The sequence below is a fragment of the Tenrec ecaudatus genome, chromosome 11 (genome assembly GCF_050624435.1).
Source record: "Tenrec ecaudatus isolate mTenEca1 chromosome 11, mTenEca1.hap1, whole genome shotgun sequence".
In the NCBI taxonomy this organism is placed as follows: Eukaryota; Metazoa; Chordata; class Mammalia; order Afrosoricida; family Tenrecidae; genus Tenrec; species Tenrec ecaudatus.
This window is the reverse complement of record NC_134540.1, coordinates 15,583,547-15,605,141: the sequence shown is the minus strand read 5'-3', so window position 1 is coordinate 15,605,141 and position 21,595 is coordinate 15,583,547. Positions and strand designations below refer to the sequence as shown.

Sequence of the window (21,595 nt, the reverse complement as noted above, 5' to 3'; positions counted from 1 at the left end):
GCCCCATTTGGGTTTCTGAGGCTGTAAATCTTAAGGGCAGCTGAAAGCCTCCTCTTTTTTCTGAAGAGCTCCTGGTGGATTTGAACCACCAACCTTTCTGGTAGCAGCTCAAGTCGTAAGCCACTATGCCAGCAAAACAAACAAACAACCCAAAAATCAGACTCCCTGCCAATGAGTCTCTGCTGACTCATCGCGACCCGATCGGCCAGGGTGGAGCGGCCCCTGTGAGTGACAGAGATGGTAGCGCTGCACGGGAGGAGGAAGCTCTGTGTCTTTCTCCCGTGGAGCAGCTGGTGGTTTTTAGCTGCCAACCTGTGGCTCACAGCCCAACTCATAACCACCAAACCAGAACCAAATTCGCTTCCTTCCAGTCCAATCAATGGTGACTCGTAGCGACTCCAGGTGCGAGCGTTGCTGGCGCCGGAAGTCGTTCTCACTAAGCGGCCGGTGGGTTCCGATGCCCACCATGCAGATTGATGCACGAAGTGTAACCATGCCACCAGCGGGGCTCCTTAACCCACCTTCTTCAGAAATCCACCCCTGGAAACCCCATGGGGCGCAAGCTTTGCCGCATAGGGGGTCGCGGGAAGTCAGAGTAGAGGCGAACTGAGAGTTTCGACTTCTCATGCCTGCGATGTCGGTGGCAATCATAGTCATTGGTCCAATAGTTCGTGTGAACTTTGAACAAGAAAAGATATGTCAACCACAAAGCACCGTCCTGGGCCTGCGGTGAGCATCCCTAAATCCTAGCCATTATGATGTTTATTGAGATGTTCCCATTCTTTCATCCGGTGGTCAGAGCTTTATCTGTGCCTCCAGATGTGGATCCACATCTGACAGGGGGAGTTCTGCTTTTCCTATGCAGAACCTCCTCCCTCTCTTCTCCTGACCCTATAGAATGACCTTGGGCACACTGCTCCATTCAGGAGAGGCAGGTGGACACACAGAATTTCCCCTCTCAAAACACTTCATGAGCTGAGATGGAAACTACTCATGCCGAGAGAGCAGATGTATGGGGGAAGGGGGAAAGGGGGCGGTCCTGCAGCCATAGCAACACGGATCACTCCAAAGAGGCAGGACAGAGCTGTGCTCCCTTGTGACTACCTGTAAGAACAAGGGCCCTTCGCAACTGTGCTTGCAGTTGCCTGAGCCTGACAGGCGTGGGGAAAGCTGTGATCTTTCTACCTGTGGGGGCAATAAGAAGGAAGCGCATTCGTTATTCTGCAGCTTTCCCAGCAGAAATTGTGGTAGAAACTTTGGTGGTGGTGGGGGGGGGGGGTGCTTGTTTTCATTTTTACTGTCAATTCTCAAAGTATCTGACCAATCTAATTCTGAGTGCTTCAAACATTGGTCAGAACATTCCTTCCTCCTACAGGCCCTGGGAAAACCTGCAAAGGAATGAAAGAGAGAGAGAGAGGGAGGGAGGGAGGGAGGGAGGGAGAGAGAGAGAGAGAGAGAGAGAGAGAGAGAGAGAGAGAGAGAGAGAGAGAGAGAGAGAGAGAGAGAGAGAGAGAGAGAGATTGATTTAAGCAGACTGAGAGGAGCCCTGATGGTTTAGCATGGTGGGTTGTGGGTTGGGCTGTGGTTGCAAGGTCAGAAGTTCGAAATCACCTTCCTCTTCTGGGGAAAAAGCTGCCATTATTCCACTTGAAAATCATGATGAACCAGGCCAGCATACCATCCCATGTGCTAACAAAACAATGTTGTGTGCCTCCCAGGTCTCCCTGGGCCGAGAATGGTACCTACATGCCATCTATACAGTGCGATCCCGGGACAACGCTCAGCGTGGTATTGGCAAAAGAAGCGTGGAGTACCAGTACCATTCTCTGAGTCCCGCAATGCCCCCGGTGCCCTCCACGAGCCACAAGAGGAGGGAGGTCAGGAGCACACCCCCGCTGACGTGGGAAATCGGTGCTGAGAAGAACCGAGGCACAAACATCCTGCACATCTCCCTGGAGCGAGTGGACAAGAAGCAAACCCCACAGGGGAGAGCCCCACCGGATGGTGTCCTGCCTCGCGAGCTCAGCCCCTCCGGCTCAGACATCAGCCTGGTCACAGTCGTCGGAGGCATCGCTGTGGGGCTGCTCGCCGTGGGCCTGACTGTCACTGCAGTCCTGATGTGCAGGAGCAAAGAAAAGCCAAGGAAGAAGGATGCCCCCAGCGGCTCAGGCAGCAGCGAGCCCATGATGCCGTCCCAGGGCCTCAGCAGCGACAGTTCAGAGGTTTGACACCTGCGCCTGGAACCCAGCCTTTTCCCCAAGTGCCTCAGAAAGACCAGTGTAACCCCAAAGGCTTCTTTTGGTGAGCAGTCCAAGACAGGAGACCTCCACAAAGAAGCTGCCCCAGAGGACTTGCCAATGCTCACGTACTTTGATTTGAATTTCATCTACCTTTCCACGCAACAAAGAACACCTCCCTTCCCCCTGGCCCAGAAGACAATCACGATGTATTCACACAAATACAGAGCCGCAGATGACCAGCGAAGAACGTCTTTCTCGCGCCAGACATTTCCTCCGTACACCGGAGCTGGGCCTATTCCAAGGTGCTAACAGACTGTCAAAATGTTAATGAGAACATTAGTATGATTGCTACCGAGTAAGAAAGGTGACGGTGCAGAGATCACCTTGTTTATGCATTTGCTAACAGTGTATGATTCCAAAGTTCTAGTTGCTAGCCTGCCCGAAGGATAAGCTCGCTGTTTATTAGGACGAGGTAGCAAATAGATACAGACCACGTAGAATGATGACCAGGAGTGCCTCCACCACCACTGCCATCCCCCACCCCCCCACCAAAAGCATCCTCTTTTGTACTTGAGAAAAATAGAGAAGAGGAGAGAGGAAGGTAGAGAGGCAATGAGGTTTCTTCCTCATTGTCCATCGTCCCGCTGGTTCACATTTGTATTGAATCAAAGACTATGTTCCGTCTGAAAGAGATTGTTTCCAGAGCAGAGTCGCTGCACGATAGTAGTCCTTATTGGTGCTCGATGCTTGCGGGACAGGGGGAGGCTCGTGACATTGCGGTGATGATGAAGTGCTGCCGGTTCCATTCACGTGGACAGGACCATATTCTCTGGGAACTGAGCCGAACACCTGCTGGCAGTCTTGACCCCGTGAGCGGTTAGGGGAAACACGCATGCAGATGCGGAAGGGAGAAAGTCGTATTTATTAACAGGATGGTGTGTAACCGGGGTGCCTCGCATGCGTGCTTGCTCTCACATGGGAACCTCCTGAGAGACGTGGTCAGCCTTCAGAGTAGCTGTGGCCAGAACTTCAGTCCGGCATAGCCCTTACCCGTGGCCATTAATTCAATGTACAGTTGTTCTCGGTGGCTGTGACCTTTCGGGAGCATTGACAGGCTTCCCTTCTGAGGTGCCCCTGGGTAGATTTGAATAGTTAGTAGTCACACCCTGGAGCAGGTGGGCCCCTTAGAGACTGCTAAGTGGGCCACAACCCATTGCTTTCTAATCAGCATCTGGTCCAATTGACGGGGTTCTCTGCCACTGTCACTCAGAAATGGAGGTGGAGTTGGCTAGGGCATTGTTGAGCTGACCCTTCTTTGACCCCAGAAGAAAGCTCCCCAGGCCAGTGACAAGGGCAGTGAGCTCCCTCTCCAGATCTGAAAAATACAATTTGCAGTGCAACTTATCATTCACCCCCCAAAACCGAGGGGTTTGAGTAAGATTCCCCTGACAGTTCCTCCATTGACCCCCCCAAACCAAACTCACAGGTGTGGAGTTGATGCCGACTCACAGGGGCCCCATAGGGCCGTGTTGAGCTGTGCCCCCTGAGGATTTCTCAGACTACAACTCGGTACCAGAATAGGACGCCTTGTCTTCCTTCCGAGCAGCAGCTGATGGTTTCAAACTGCTGGCCTTATGGTTCGCAGCCCTACACAGAACCACTACACCACAGACGCGGGCTTGTTAGTTGTGGGTTTGGGGTTTTTCACCAATGAGCCAAAGGGCCATTTGCAAAGAGAAAAGCCCAGTAGCTCGACAACCAACTTTGCAAAGCAAATAAATGTATTTTCGACAAAAAATAAGATCAAGAGTAGGAAGGAAAAGATACCCACAGATTAGGGCTTATGTGCTGCCCAGGATCCCTTTATACTAGGAGCCAGAGCCGAGCGGCACTTAGCATCCTGGAGAAAGGGGGACTCTCAAAGGCACGCCTGACCTCGGTGCTATGGGTGCATCTGATGCAGGGGCAAATCGACAGGCCATGGTAACGTGTTTAATACTTGCCCCTCATCTGCACCCCACGCTCTAAGTCTTTTAAAAATCACTGGACAGTAGTAGTCTTTGACTGTGGAGTTTTCAGGTGTCCCCTACATGTCAAAGGAATCTCCCCACCCTATGACTTATAGAAAGAGAGAAAGAGAATGGGGCAGCCCAAGGATTCCTGGGGGCACGAGTTAATTAAGTATTGACCTGCTGACCAGACCCATCAAATCCTCTGTGGGAGAAGGAGGCGGCTGTCTGCTCCTGTAAAAAGGGGCAGTCTCAGAAACCCCCAGGAGCAGTTCTAGTCTGCCCTCGAATGTCACTATGAATCTACATCCACTCAGTGGATGGCAGAAGGTTGATCTAGCCCAGGAGGTCGTTGCTCAATATAAAGAGACTCTTCTTTAATCATACCTCTTTGTTGTACTCTACCTTCCACGGGTGCTTAGCAGCTTCTTTGGCTACCTCATAGTTTACATGGGAAGAATGAACTCAAGTTGGGCGGCTCCACGTGGTACATGAACTTTTTACTATGTAGCAAGGCAGCCCCAAACTCGTGTGCAAAAACAAACCATGGTCCAGTCCTGTGCCTGCCAAGTGAGGGGTTGCTGATCGCATCATTGTGACCCATGGGGTGTGTATTCTTTGATTTCAGAAGTGGATTGCCAGGCCTTTCACCCTAGTCTCTCCTAGAAGCTCCACTAAATCCTGTTGAACATCTTAGCAACATGACAAGCCCGCACTCACAGACAGGTCGTAACTGTGCAAGAGGTGTACTAGCTTGAACCCCCGTGGCGTCTCCCACCTGGAAAATGAGAGTCTACCACTGAATCGCTAAGCTCTGTCGCTAACCAGCTGAGCTCCTAGAATGGGGAGTATGTCGATCCTGGTCTAATGAAGAGAATGCTCACCCTTTTGCTTGCTTTTTCTCTCTGCCCCCTCTCCCCTACCCTTTCTTCTTTCTTTCCTTCCTTCCTTCCCTTTAAAAAAGCGAGCTTGAGAGAAGTGGGAAGAATTTATCCAAAAGATATGAGTTTTATTAAAACAATAGTTTTCTTGAATAGCTTCCAGCATTTTCCCCATGTTTACCTACTGAATATATAATTTCGTACACATGGACAATTTTTTAATTTTCGTGGGAAAAATGATCAGACCCATATTTTTGGATCTAACCCCTGTTTAGAGAACTATCGGGTATGTTAAAGAGTACAACATAAAACATCTTCCCATAGAGAACCGTGTGTAAACAAATACAACTCCTGAGATGGTCAGTAGCTTTTGACCTCAATTAAAACAAGGTCTTGTTGCTAGTATATAATAAAACCAAATAAATAAAAAGAAATATTAATAAGAAAGGGTTCTCTTAACCGTGTGAACCAGAAGCACTCAAGGGCGTGGGTGGCGGTTATCATTGAATTCTGCTTTTTACTGGGCTCAAAGAGACGGGCTCTGCATTAGGAGATGCACCAGGCAAAACCACGCACCAGGATGACATTATATTTTATTTCATATTCACATCCATGTTTATTGGAGCCATTGCCGTGAAAGCAAAAAGGTAGACACAATCAAAAACTCTGGCTGTAGAGGAATGAATGAGCTTGGTACATACACACAATGAAATAAGATGCATCTTTAAGACAGCTCAGAAGTTTAAATCTCTCTAGCATCTACTCTTTCTCCATTTAAAACAACCTCATTCTTTTCTCAGACGGAAGACACGGATTTTCAAACCAACAATTAATAGAACTGTTCTTAAACCCACCCGGAGGAGAGGTATTACAAAGTGCATATTGTTTGCGGCTGTGTAGCGAACAAGCCCGCTGTATTCCAAGGATGGAACATTGCCCCTACACTTTTCTTATAACCCTCTAGCATCATCAGAGAATGGTCGCAAAATGAGTCCATCAGACTCCTACTCTGCCACTCCGTAGCCTCTGTAATACATAAATAAGAAGCTTGAAGGGCCAGGTCAACTAGTTCAAGAGGGATGGCTTTACAGGGTGACACTGAGGCCCTGCCTACTGTGCTCAGGCCCATCGGCATAACTTTATTAGGCTGTGTCCCCTGTAATTCTTCCTCAGGGTACCAACACTGAAGTCAACATTTTAAAAGGAACTGGATGGACTTCTCCGTGACAGCTCGAGAACCTTTCTCCCCTCCCCACATGGCGGTGTTAAGAATTCGGATGATCCACAGTTGGTGGATCATTTTAAGAATACAGATAAATGCGATGATGTGTATGCTTGACAGAGTGGACGTTTTATTTCTGCTGTTGTTTCGAAAACGACTCTTTAGAGTTGACTTGGAAGCCAATTCGATATTGTGATAGGAAGGGGGAAATGGTTTAAAAGTGTATATTTTGCACATTTGGGAATATCAGAATTGCACTCATTTGAAAACACGCGTGTTGCCTGAGACTCTGAAACTCTTTCACTTGCCTAGTTATGATAGCGACAGCAAGAGGGTGAGAATCAGCCAGCCCACCGGCAAACCTGGTGTCGGGCTGACTCTCGGGCAAATGAATGGATGCAAATCTTTAATCCTTAAACTCGCCAAAGCTCAGTGGTTCGGGAGTGAGCAACTTGGTAGGAAGCAATAAATGCCAGTATTCAGGTCATTTGCTCTTCTCCTCCTTCTCCTTATCGCTCTCCTTCTTCTCCATCTTTTTCTTCTTCTCCATCATCAGCATCTACTCTTCCTCCATCTCCTCCTCCTCTCCCACTCCCACCTGCCATCCCTCTGCTCCACTATCTCTGTTACACACACACAAGCTTCAGACCAACAAACACCCAATTTTGAGAGAACAATGAACCGTACAGACATACTTCTAACTGCAATGGCCCCACAAGCAGATTTTCAGGAACCTCAAACAGAATGATCCTTGATGGAAATGTACTATACGAGGAGTTTCTTTGACAGAAGTTCAAAAGTTAATATGCTTCATAAAGCGTTCTTCCCAGAACTGAGTGAAGTATTACAGGGTAACGACATAGACAATTTCAGAAAATGTTCCTCAAAAGTTCAAAGCATCCCTCGTGGCCCGTTGCTCTTCGTTTCCAGCTCATTGGATGGAACAAAAGGCTGGGAGTACTCTTTGGATTTTCAAAAGGAATTTTTAAATAGAAATGCATGGTTTTTTTCTGCAGGTTCTACAAGAAAGATCTCATAGAACACATTGAAATGGGTAAAGAAAGAGTTCTCTCTCTCAATCTGAAGTGGAGAGAACAAAACAGAAATGCACCCCTCTCTTTGGATTTCAACTTATTGGGAGAAAAGTCAGATTTTTCCATACTATTTTCAGCGGTTTCATTTTATCTTTCAATCCAATCATTTTCTTTTGCCTAATGTTTGTGTGGGCTTCCGAACATTTTCTAGAAAACAGTAGCATGCACACGTGTGCCAGCAATCATGCATAATTTCATTTCTCTTTTTCTTTTTCATTTAATGAACTCTCCCTGCCATCGAGGCAATTCTGCATTGCAGGGATCCTGCAGGTTGGAGAACTGCCTCTGTGGGTTTCTGAGACTGAATGTCCTTAACACATATTATGCCTCATCTTTTCCCCGTGGAGCGGCCGGTGCTTTTACACTGCTGGCCTGATGGTTTGTAATAATAAATGGGCACCGTTTTGCACTATTGTTCTTCCTGCATTGCTAGGTTAAAAAGGACCCCGTGGTTAGCAGCCCAACTGTACCCACCTACTCGCCCAGGACTCCATTAAGGGACTCTCTCACTGTCACACAGTCAGTGCTGGCTCATAGGGAACCCTGTGAGTGTCTGAGATTGTAACTCTTGATGGGAGTAGAAAGCACAGTCTCTTCTCCCTCGGGGCTGCTGGTGGTTTTGAACTTCCTGCCATGTGGATCCCAGCCCAAGGTGTAAGCACTACACCACCAGGGCTCCTTTAATGGGCAAGACTCTCTCTTTCTCTGAAAGGTCTCGCATTCTCATTCATGTGAAAGCTGGGAGGGCGGCCCTGCGTTGGCGGAGTGTCCTTCTTTACAAAGTGTTAAGGCTTTGGGAAAAGAAAAAAGAACTCCCCACGAAACAGCAGAAACCATCACCATGAACACGTAATAGCAAGTCTTCCTTGATTCTCTCACTGGAGGGTCACCATAGGTGGTTAAGATGCAAAACCTTCTTTTGAGGACTTCAGTGACTAAAGTTTTTAAATATCAAAGAACATATATATGAAATTCTTTTGGAAAACTGTTTATTTTCCAAAATGGGGGTGGAAGGAGGTTAAAATCTTAACTGTGTTGGAATTTTTTTTAATTCTCTAACAAACAGATAGTGCCTTCTTTTATTATTAGCCTGATATGTGTTACTCTGATTACCATTTTTTTAAAAAACACCTCGTGGAGACCCTGTAGGACAAGATAGAACTGCCCCTGTGGGTTTCTGAGACTGTAACTCTTTACAGGAGTAGAAAGCCCCACCTTTCACCTGAGGCTGCTGGTTTCAAACTGCTGACCTTGTGGTTAGTGGCCCAACACCTAACCACTCCACGCCCAGTCAGGGCTCCTACTCTTGACTACATGCTCACTTAATTCAAGTGAATTTCTGTTAGTGGTATGTATTTTCCAGTTCATACCTAGTCCTTTCATGTAAGTATTTTCAGGATGGTGCCTTAAAGACCATGAGAAATGTGAATTTTTTTGAAAAGCTAGCCTTTATAAAGAAAAGAGTAGTATAAAAATCACTTAAAGTATTGAAAGGTGTTAATCAATTAACATTAATGGGCTAAATTACTATTTCTACGTAGACCACAATTAAGCACATTACCAAAAGTTCTACAAAGCAGTCTTTCACTGTGGCTTCAGAAACTTGTGGTTTTTTGGGGTTTTTTTTTTTTTCGTTTTCTTGGCAAGATGTTTTTAAGCTAATTTGTATATTAAGAAAAGTCGTCGTCCCAGACAAGGGCTCTGTGTCTTCTAATTGCATTAAGTGCCTACTTCCTTCCCAGCCCCCTGGACCCACTTGGCAAATTCATATTTATCTAACCACAGAGTGAGATGTCTGTGTGCATTAGAAGTATTTACAGAGCTTAATAGCTTTGATGATGTTCCCATGAGAATTCTTCCAAAGGGTCATTTTTTTCCCTCCCATTTATTTACTAGGATACTGTGTATTTGCTGGACATTGAAGTTTTTCCCTGGGAACTCAATTAAGCAGCTTGTTGGAGTAATTCAGTCCTAAATCCATGCCTACAAAAACGCGTGCTGCTTATATTTTACAACACCCCTCGTGTTCCTTCCAAATATGCTCACGTGCGTAAGACAAATAAAGCCGATGTAAATGTATGTGTTCAACTGGCCAAGTTATTGTGGCGCCCTCTGCAACTTGTATTTACACTCAGCTCACGAAATTCCTGGAATAAACTTCGCATTTTTCTCATTCAAGGCCTAGGGCTTTTGCAGGCTCCGGGACTGAAACAGATGCCCCCATGACCTCCATGATTGTGGCTGTTGTTAGTGGCCATCATGTTGGGCCTGACTCAATTGGACCCCAGGACAGCTGAATAAAGTGGTGTTATAATTCCCAGGGTGTTCGTTTGCTGGCTTCAGAAGCAGATCATCAGACCTTTCTTCCTGGTCTATTTTAGTTAGAAGGGCTCGTGCTCAGCATCACAACAACACACAAGCCGCCAGCGAGGAACCAGAGGGGGCTGAACCTGAGGTGCACTGGTTGGGCATCACACCTGAACCTCCCACATGGAAGGCAATTCTATCACTGAACTGTGACTGCCCCCATGACACTGATGGTAAACGGATTATCTTCATTGGTATTCTCTACTTGATCTCTAGGTTCAAGGATCCATTACAGTGGTGACACCGGACTCATAGACAAAATTCATGATTACTTCTAATCTATCAAGGAAATTAGCAAGTTGTAATGCCAGTGAGAATTTCTCATGGCTGAGTTATTTATCAAGACCTGTTAAAATTTTTTGTCAAGTGTGCTAATAAATGGCCAAAGGCAGCAACCCAAAGGCATTCGGCTTGTGAGTCAGGAGTTCCAACACTCCCAATTAAGTGGCCAGAGGCATCCACTCTGCAAGCTAGCCTCCTGCACCAAAGCACTCAACTTGCTTTTTGGGGTGGGAAGTCCTTCACTCTGTTCCATACTCTGACTCCTGGTCCTGCTGCTGCTCCTCTGATGGTCATCTGGACCCAGGAGGTTCACTGCATAGGGATCTTGCTCCACTCCTGGCTTTTGCTGGTAATGAGATCCCTCCTGCTTTTGAGAGGGCTCATTTCACACATAGCAGGATGTCATTGCAGGGAATCCACAATTACAAGTAAATCGTAACAGTATCTACTCATACCTTCTTACCATACCCATGCAGGAAAAGGTCCTTAGAGACTTTAACTAAAAGAGCCACATTAAATAATTCACTGCCCCTGCAGTAAAAACATGGTCTCTCCTCAACTGGGTCTGTCCACAAAGCCCTTCCTCCTTCCTGCTTTTCTACAGAGTGCAAAGGCGGTCAGGAGCCTGTCACAAGCCATGTAGATTTTGGGAAAACATTTGGAGTGGCTAGGGCTTTGTCCCAAGAGCAGGGTGACCAGATGCCACAGTAGTCATGAAATCCTGCCCAAATGCACCAATGAGGATGAATCAAGTGCTCCGACCCCTTGTTGGGGTCTTTGCTGCCCAAGTGAACTGAGCACGCTTACACAAGCTTCCATGTGCATTTCACTGATCGCAAGGTCAGATTTTCAACATAGTGCCCCCACTCTTTTGCTAGCAGGGAGCAATGCCAACGAGGCCTCTTGTAGATGTTGGAGTATATTGTTGGGGACCACCAAGTCCATTCCAACGTATAGTGACCCCCTATGCTTTTAGTAGGACTGCTCCTTAGGGTTTCCCCGAGCTCTTACCAGGGGTCCTCAAACATTTTAAACAGCGGGTCAGTTCACTGCCCCTCAGACCCATTGGAGGGCCGGACTATAGTTAAAAAAAAAAAAACAACTATGAACCAATCCCTATGCACACTGCACATATCTTATTTTGAAGTAAAACCAAAACAGGGCAAAAACACCCAGCAGGCCGGATAAATATCCTCAGCGGGCCGCATGTGGCCCATGGGGCCATAGTTTGAGGACCCCTTAACCTCTCCAGAAACACCAGGCCTTCCTCTCACAGAAGCGCTCAGCAGGTGAGAATGGCCAATCTTTCTGTTAGCAGTCACATTTAAGAACATCCACCCCTTCAAAGCAGGAAACAGCACAAAAAGAAGGAGGATAGAGACCGTCAAACACAACAAAAAGTGCATGGGTCCATCAGTCTTCAGCACAGAAGTCCAAGGAAGAGCAATTTGCTTGTGTGATTTCTAATCTTCCCCAGTGGTGTGGTTATACAATTGGGCTGCTGACCAAACAGTTAGCAGTTCGAAACCATCAGCTACTTTTCAGGAAAAGATGGAAGTTTGCAATTCCCATAACGGTGGGTCTCTGCAACTCAAGGGGAAGTTCTACCCTGTCCTATAGGGTCTCTGTGATTCAGCATCAACTCAATGGGAGTGGATTTTTTAAGGAGAAAACCAACCTGGCAAGTGTCTGGTGAGAGGAACCTCTAAGAATCCAGGCCCACCAGGATATGACAGTGGTAAATAACAACTCCCTGCCATAATGTCATCATCAGCCCCTCCCCCCCGCAGAGGCACCTAATATAAGGGAGACAATAAAAACCCACAATGGAATTAGTCACAATGAAACTGATTGCAAAACTCACACTGACTCTTCTTCGAGCTTCTCAGATGGGAGTGTGGGAGCAGACAGCCTCGCCTGCCTCCCACAGAGTGGCTGGGAGGTTTGAACCAACGACCTGGCTATCAACAGCCCAATACCTAACCCACAGTGCCACCAAGGCGCCTTGTTGATATAACCTCACTGCCATCGCATAACTGCTGACTGATCGCTACCTGATAGGACTGGGTCAAAGCACCCCTGTGAGTTTCCAAGACTAACTCTTGGTGGAAGTAGAAAGCCCTGTCTTTCTCTCGCTTACTGGCTGCTGGTTTCAAACTACTGACCTTTTGGATAGCAGCCCAGTGCAGACCCACTGTGCTACCAGGGCTCCTGCACATCTTCAGCGTGGACCTGAGTAGGAAGGGAATATCATCCGACAAGTAGACCATGGGCCAGGACGAAAGGTCTGTGCGAGGCCGCTGGGCAAACAGGCTCTGAAATGGACACGTCCAGGCTGTCCTTATAGTTATAAGCGAAGCCACCCTGATCCCAAAGGTATGGGAAGCTGGGGGATGCAAAACCCCCTGTTGCTAGAAAGATTTTAATCTGAATGCTTCAGGAAGCTTATGGCAAAGATGCTTCTTGCTTGGACGGCTTTGGCTCCTGAGGGGAATTTAAGAAGGAAACATCCCGGAGACCAAATGTTCCTATTGCTGCTAGGCCCTTGTGTTTCTCTTTTGTCTATCTGATTTTCTTTCTTTTTTTAAAAAATTTTGTTTGAACTGTTTTGTTGTCATGTAATTCACATGTCATACAATTCAATCATTCAATCACATCAAGAATAGTTGCACAATAATCACCACAATCAGTTTTAATACATGTTCTTCATTCTTATAACTCATTACTATTAGCACCCCATTGACCCCCAACTTCCCTGCCATGCTCTCAAGGAACCACTGATCCAGTCACTGAAGACTTTGGGGCAAGTCTGGTTGAAAAGAGGCCCCAGGAAAAAGGCAAGCATCTAATGCAGCTGTTATCAACCTGTGGGTCGTGACCTATTTGGGGGTCAAAGGACCCTTTCACAGGAGTTGCCTGATTCATACCAGTAGCAAAATGACAGTTATGAAGTAGCAATGAAAATAATTTTATGGTTAGGGGAGACCACAATATGAGGAACCGTATTAAAGGGTTGTGGCATGAGGAAGGTTGAGAACCACTGATCTAATACCTTCACCATTCCAATTCTTGCTGACAAGAATTTTTTCTTAGCTGATGGTGCCCAGCTCTCAAAAGATATAGAGTCTGGGGTCTTAAAGGCTTGAAGGTAAACAAGCGGCCATCTAGCTCAGAAGCAACAAAGCCCACATGGAAAAAGGACACCAGGCTGTGTGATTACGAGGTGCCTAAGGGATCAGGTATCACGCATCGAAGAACAAAAATTCTTACCATAGTGAATGAGGGGGGAGTGCGGAGTGGAGACCCAAAGCCCATTTGTAGGCCACTGGACATCCCCTTACAGAAGGGTCTGGAGGAGGAGACAAGCCAGTCAGGGTGCAGTATAGCAATGATGAAAAATACAACTTTCCTCTAGTTCCTAAATGCTTCCCCCATCCCCTGACTATCATGATCCCAATTCTACCTTACAAGTATGGCTAGACCAGAGGATGTACACTGGTACAGATAGGAACTGTAAACACAGGGAATCCAGGGTGGGTGATCCCTTCAGGACCAGTGGTGTGAGTGGTGTTACTGGGAGGGTGAAGGGAGGGTGAGTTGGAGAGGAGGAACCGATTATAAGGATCTACATGGGACCTCCTCCCTGGGGAACAGACAACAGAAAAGTGGGTGAAGGGAGACGTTGGACACGGCAAGATATGACAAAATGATAATTTATAAATTATCAAGGGTTCATGAGGGAGGAGGGAACGGGGAGGAAGGGGAAACAATGAGGACCTATGCTAGAGGCTCAGGTAGAGAGCAAATGTTTTGAGAATGATGAGGGCAATGAATGTACAAATGTGCTTTACACAATTGATGTATGGATGGATGGTGATAAGAGTTGTATGGGCCCCTAAAAATATTATAAATAAATAAATAAAATTTTTTTGCATTTGTTATTTCATTTTATTATAAGATCATGATCTTACAGTTCTTATAACAATCCTTACATCAATTGTATCAAGCATATGTTGTACATATGTTGCCATCATTAATTTCTGAACATTTACTTTCTATTGAACTCTTGGTATCAGTTCCTCTTTTTTTTAACATTTTATTAGGGACTCATACAACTCTTATCACAATCCATACATACCTAATTTGTATAAAACACATCTGTACATTCTTTTCCCTCATCGTTTTCAAAGCATCTGCTCTCCACTTAAGCCCTTTGCATCAAGTCCTCTTTTTTCCCCACTCTCCCCGCTCACCCCTCCCTCATGAGCCCTTGATAATTTATAAATTATTATTTTGTCATATCTTGCCCTGTCTGGCATCTCCCTTCACCTCCCCCCCTTCTGTTGTCCATCCCCCAGGGAGGAGGTCACATGTAGATCCCTGTAATCGGTTCCCTCTTTCCAACCCACTTACCCTCTACCCTCCCCGTATCGCTCCTCACACCCCTGGTCCTGAAGGTATCATCCACCCTGAATTCCCTGTGCCTCCAGCTCCTATTTGCACCAGTGGACAACCTCTGCTCTATCCAGACTTGCAAGGTAGAATTCGGATCATGGTAGTTGGGGGGAGTGGGGGAGTAAGCATTTAGGAACTGGAGGAAAGCTGTATTCTTCATCGGTGTTACATCGCACCCTGACTGACTCATCTCTTCCCCTAAACCCCTCTGTGAGGGCATCTCCAGTGGCCAACAAATGGGCTTTGGGTCTTCACTCTGCACTTCCCCCTTCACTCACTATGGGAAGATTTTTTTTTTTTAATCAGTAAGGCCTCCCTTTAGGGCATGAGTATTTCCTAAGGATGAGCATTTACCCAACACTTTGCAGGAAATATTTACCGGAGAAGTGGGCTCTGTGGTGAGACTAGAATGGACATTCTCAATAAAGTTCCCTGCTGCCCACCTGGAGCCTGGCAGGCAGGAGCCAGCCTAGGCCCCCATCCCCACCCTGGGAGAAATATTGAGGGACATGGCTTCCCTTCAAGCTTTCTTGCTTGGCTCTTTGTCACATCCCCCAAGAGGACACTGCAGAGAAGGACATTTTGGGGTAGACCAAAGAAACTGCTTTTGGAAATGAAGGCTATCAGGGCGACCTTGTGTTCTGAAGATTTTGCAATTTATGACCAACCTGTGTGGATGGTTGGTAGAATAAGAAGCAGCTGCTTATGGAAGCCAGCAGGAGGTGGATGAAGGAGTTTGAAGAAATCTGCCTATGTGGAATGAAAACCTTCTGTAAATCCAGCTTGATGAAGCTAATTTCTTGACTTGACAAGGGCTTATTGTTCCTGGCGACCCTTGAGATGATAAGGGGGTCTTTAGAACTGAAATCAAACTTCCAGCAGAGTGCACCTTCAAACCACCGAAGATCACCTTTAAAACAAAGATCTACCACTCTAACATCAATGAGAAGAGGTAGGTCTGCCTGCCGTAACAAGCGCTGAAAACTGGAAGCCAGCCACCCAAACTGACCAAGTCATCCAGCCCCCATAGCCCTGGTCAACGACCCCCAGCCTGAACACCACTCCGAGCTGACCTAGCCAAAGAATAAGGACTGTAAAAATTCTGGAAGAACTCCGAAGAGTTTACAAAGAAATACGGGGGGGAAGCCACCTGTGGACTAAAATCTGCCTCGACTGATTCCAGCGAGAGTGAGCTGTGATCCCAGCAGTGCATTCAGACCCCCTCCCCGGCAAAGCACTTTCTACAGTTTTCTTCATCAAAAGTGATCCAGACAACCTGTAAAGAAAGGATTCAAAATTACCATGCTGAGAAAGAAAGATAAGAGTATCTCTTCGGTTCACTCCTGGGAAAGCTGAGGCTCTGCTTACTCATTTCCTTCTCACTGCCAACGAGTTGATGCTGAATCATAATGATCCTATAGAGCAGTAAAACTGCTCCAGTGGGTTTCTAAGACTAGGTTTCTTTAGGAGACTAGAAAGCTTCATCATTCTCTAGGGTTGCGGCTAGTGGTTTTGAACTGCCGACCTAGCAGTTAGCAGTCCAATGCATAGCCACTTTGTCACCAGGGATCCATAAGGGAACAGACATGTCCAAGGCCACACACCAGCTCTTGTCTATTCATCAGGAACCACAGAGCATGAGTGATGACTGACTGCACCCCAGTGCTCAAGAAAGCCACGAGCCCAAGCAGAAAGCAAATGTTTTCAGAATGATGATGGCAACGAATGTACAAATGTGCTTGACACAATTGATGTATGGATGGATTGTGATAAGAGCTGTATGAGCCCCCAATAAAATGATTTTTTTTAAAAGAAAGTCACAAGTAAGCAAAACAGAGTTTAGAAACCAGGACTTGAGTCCAGACTCCGCCATGTGTCCTCTGACAAATCACATCAGCTCTGCGTTTCCTCATTCGTAAAAGGTGGAGAATCATCTATATCTCCCAGGACTAGGGTGAGAATATAAAAATCTCAACTAGCAGTGTCCCTTGCAGGATGGTAATGTACCAATAAAAATACAGCTAATTTGTTTTCGTCCACTCGACTTTAACTCTTGCTAGTCCCCGTGTGTCATAGTAGAACTGGGCTTCAATGACGGTTGTGTTACACGGGTAGATCAACAGAGCTTTCTTCTGGACAGCTGCTGGGCAGATAGCCTGGACATTAATGAACTAGTATTGGCCACTTGAAATCAACCATATGTTCCACTATGGTAGGAATGACAAACTGAAGATTTCAGTGCTAAAAAGAACATTTCAAAATCCATCCTTCAGGAAGGTGCTGTCAGTGATCAGATAATATACATTTCCCTACAAGAAAGAGTAGGGATCCCTCGTGGCATCGTGGGTTACCTGTTAGGTTGTGTGTTAGGACGGGTTGACTAGAGAAACAAATCCAGAGACACTCATATATGTATAAGAAAGAGCTTTATATCAAAAAGTAAGTGCATATTAAGAAAACATCCCAGTCCAGATCAAGTCCATAAGTCCTATATCAACCCATAAGTCCCATACTAGTCCACAAATTCCTCTTCAGACTCACAGAGTACCTGCAATGATACAAAATACAAAGTCCCAGGCCAGTGGGTGCAAAATCTTGTGGATCCAGTGGCAATGGAAGTATCTCCAGGGCTCTTGCCCGTCTCAGCATGGCTCCATGTGGCTTGTCAACAGAAAGCAAGGCAGAGAGAGAGAGGAAATTTCCAGAATCCTCATGAGAATGTCTCACCCACAAGGAGGTATCATCAGGCTGTGACCTGATTGACAGGCTAGACTCCACTCCTTCACTCTTAGTACCTTCAAGTTAACATGAGATTATGTAACTACCATAGGTTGCTAACCACAAGTTCAGCTGTTTGAAACTACTAGCTTTATATAAAATATATAAAGCTTTATGACCTCAGGAGAAAAATAAGGTTTTCTACTCCTGAAAAGAGTTACAATCTGGGAAACCCATAAGGACATATATTTTATTATTATTATTAAATACTTTTATTGGGGGCTCTTACATCTCTTATCACAATTGACACATTCATTCATTGTATCAAGCACATTTGTACATATGTTGCCATCATTTTCAAAGCATTTTCTTTCTACTTGAGCCCTTGGTATCAGCTCCTCATTTTCCCCTCCCTCCCTCATGAACCCTTCATAAACTATAAATTATTATTTTCAGTCTTACATCATCCTCTGTCAGCTTCACCCACTTTTCTATTATTCATCTCCCTGGGAGTGGGTTATATGTTGATCCTTGTGGTGAATTTTCCCTTTCTCCCCACACCTTCCCCTTATCTTCCTGACATCTCTATTCTCATTGTTGACCCTGAGGGGTTTATCTATCCTGGATTCCCTGTGTTGTGGGCTCTTATCTGTAGCAGTGTGCATATTCTGGTCTAATACAATTTGTAAGGTAGTATTGAGGTCATGATAGTGGGGGGAAGGAATCATTCAAGAACTCAAGGAAAGTTGTGTGTTTCATTGGTGCTATACTGCACCCTGACTGGCTCATCTCTTCATTGTGACCCTTCAGTGAGGAGATGTCCAATTGTCTACAGATGGGCTTTGGATATCCACTCCTCACCTTCCTCCATTCACATTGGTATGATTTTGTTCTGGGCCTTAGATGCCTGATACCTTATCCCATTGACACCTCATGATCACACAGGCTGGTATGCTTCTTCCATGTGGACTTTGTTTCTTATCAGCTAGAGGGACACTTATTTATCTTCAAGCCTTTAAGGCTCCAGACGCTATATCTTTTGATAGCCAGGCACCATCAGCTTTCTTCACTACATTCGCTTATGAACCCATTTTGTCTTCATTGATCGTGTCAAGAAGGTGAGCATCACAAATTGCCAGATTATTAAAACAATGTGTCCTTATGTTGAAGGAGTCCTTAGAGTCAAGGACCAATGTCCATCTGCTACCTTAATTTTTAACATATAGGTATAAGTACATAGATCTATTTACCTCTCATTATATATTAATATATTTACATCTGTACGTGTCTGTATTTAGAGCTGTATAAATGTCCCATGAGGACATTTCTACTGTGTCCTGTAGGGTCACCATAAGACAGAATTGACTCAATGACAGTGCATTTGGTATTTTATAAGGAAGACTTCTTGAGACTATTATATAAATTTATTACCAACTGCTAATACCAAACGGAGAATTTTTTTTAGCAACATATGCAGTCTGCAGTATGCGATCAAGATTCATTGACAGTTGCTGCTGATTTGAATGCATGCATTAGAAACAAATACCTGTGGATGCCAAATGTGGCCTTGGTTATAGAAATGAGGCCAGAGATGGCACGATAGAATTCTGCAAGTCCATTGACATATTCACTGCAAAAACCTGCTAGCAGCAACATCAGCATTAATTATACAGGTGGATCCTGCCAGATGGAATACACAGAACTCAAATCAACTACATCTGTGGAAAGGGATTATGGGGATTCTCAATAATGTCAGTCAGAACAAGGCCAGGGGCTGATTATAGTACAGGCTATAAATCACTCGTATTTAAGTTCAAATTGAAACTGAAGAAAATAAAACCCAGTCAATGAAAGTCAAATTATGTATGACCTTGAGTATATCCCATCTATATGTAGAAATGATCTATTGGTGACCACTGACCAGACAAGTTGTGGGTTAACATCAGAAATATGATACATGAAGAAACCAAACGGTCATTAAAAAGATAGAAAATACCAACATGAATGTCATAAGACACTCTGAAACCTGCTATTGAGTGTAGAGAAGATAAAGTGAATGAAATAATTGAGAAAATAGAAGAGATGAGCAGAAGAGGTTAAAGAGTATCTAAAGAAGATGAATTAAAGTTTATAATGAAATATACAAAGACCTGGAGGTAGAAAACCAAAAAGGAAGAGCATGCTTAGCATTTCTCATGCTGCATGAATTGAAGGTAAACGTTGAAACTCAAGTTTAAATGTTGAAGAATTCTCTAAGCAGCCAAGCAGGAGGCATCCAAAGAAGATGAAAGAAATGCAGTCATGGTACCAAAATGAACTGATCAACATCCAGCCATTTCAAGAGACAGCAGATGATCAGAAGGCAGTAGAATTGAAGGACGAATTCCAAGATGCACTGAAAGCACTGGCAACAAGAAAGTGGGGGGTGGGGGAATGACTTGAGGAGTTGATGGAATACCAATGAAGATGTTCCAATAAAGGGACACAAAGCTGAAGCGTTCACTTGTCTGGGTCAAACCTTTGGAAGATAGCTGCTTCATCCACTGACTAGAAGAGATCCATATTTGTGCCCATTCCAAAGAAAGGTAATTATGATGGTTAAGATTTTGTGACAACTTGATTGGGCCAAGAGTCTCTGTGGTTTAGCAGTAAACAACTTGTAATACCCCAGACCTGACCTAATGCAATGTAATTACAGCCAATCAGTGGTAAGACTCCAAATTGGAATAAGAGTGAGTTGGAATGCAACACTCTTACTCATGTCACAGCCCAGATGTAATTCATTTCTTCAAGAGTGCACCTGCTCCCACTATAAGTAGATGCTGTGGGAAGCAAGTTTGCATTTTGTTGGGTCTGGAACTGGCATCTGGCTCATCAACCTTGAATTATTTGGACCTGCCACATGGTTTGCTGGCCTTGGATTCATGTCTCTGCAGCCTGTGTCTTCTGAGTATCCATCTCAGCACCAATCTGTATGTTCCTGCTGATCCTCAGAAGAAGCCTCATGGATTTGGAACATGCCTGGCCTTGGACACGTCTGTTTTACAACTGTGTGAGCTATTTTTCATGATATGAATTTATATATTGTTATGTGTATGTGGAGAGAGAGAGAGACTTTATTGACAATGCAAATGCATTTGACTGTGTAGAAGATAAATGATGGATACTATAGCAAAGAACGGGAATTCCAGGATGTTACTTGGGCTCATGAGGAACCTGCACATAGACCAAGAGGCAGACATTCAAAAAGAACAAGGGCGTACTGCGTAGTTTAACATCAGGAAAGGTGTATATCTGGGTTGTATCCTTTTATCAAAACTATTCATTCTGTTTGGTGAAGAAACAATGCAAGAAGATGGATTATATGAAGAAGAATGTGGTATCAGGATTGAAAGGTCTTTAACAATCAGTAATATGCAGGTGACACAACCTTGCTTGCTAAAGGTGAAGTCGACTTGATGTACTTACTAATGAAAATCAAAGGCCACAGCTTTCAGTGGATTACCACTCAATAGGAAGAAAAGAAAATCCCTCACAACTGGACCCATAGGCCACATCATGATAGACTTTTATACTGTTTTTCTGATTTCCTTTTTCATGCTTTTAAAGGGGTGTGTTAGACTCAGTTGTAGTGTGACGTTAGAAACAGAAGTCTGCCTACTCTCATAATGCTCTTTGGTCATTGCTAGGAAGCTATTCTGACCTTGGAAATAGGTTATAGGAGTGTGTGAAGTAGGTCATAAGTAAATTTCCAAAATTGGGCTCCACACCTTCATTCTTCGTTCATGAAACGTAACATTAACCAAATCTCTGGCAATTAACAAATCATAAACATGCTACCAAACAATTCCCATAAGTAGTAAACAAGGGCATGACCATGTCCTACAACAATCCCCTAATAGACAATGAAACAGAATATAAATTAGCAAAGTATAAGTATGTTATACAATGATTCCTAATGGACAATAAAGCATACTAATTAGAGGTGAATGTGATGGAACACCAGGTATCTAGGTCTGCAGATTCCTGCTCATGCTTTGAGAAGACAGAAGCAAAATCTCTCTTGACTTTATCTGAAGGCTGAGGAGCCTACCATTCACTATAAGTCACCAAAGATGAGCTTAAGGGCCAGTCTCTGAGCTCAAGGAGTCGTCGAGTCTCTTTCTCAAGACCACCTGCTCCAGGTAAAAGCCTGGAATCTAAAGATTTGGGCTCTAACATTTGTTCATTCTGATTCTCCAGTGATAACGGAATATCTTGAGATCTTATCCACAAAGCTGCCCACGAGGCAAATCAGAGAACTCACTGCCATCAAGTTGATTCTGAC

The 21,595-nt window shown here is 45.0% G+C and overlaps 1 protein-coding gene and 1 pseudogene across 1 annotated transcript in view; both read left to right on the top strand.

The window, feature by feature from the left end:
- Positions 1-2,376, top strand: part of FREM2 (FRAS1 related extracellular matrix 2) — a 191,887-nt gene extending 189,511 nt beyond the window's left edge. The window contains exon 24 of the mRNA XM_075563602.1: positions 1,719-2,376. Within this exon, the coding sequence (XP_075419717.1) occupies positions 1,719-2,228 (510 nt within the window). The 3' untranslated portion in view covers positions 2,229-2,376. The remainder of the gene's footprint in view (positions 1-1,718) is intronic.
- A 12,879-nt stretch (positions 2,377-15,255) lies between these two features.
- On the top strand, positions 15,256-15,749 carry LOC142461598 (ubiquitin-conjugating enzyme E2 L3 pseudogene; annotated as a pseudogene).
- Positions 15,750-21,595: the final 5,846 nt, after the last annotated feature.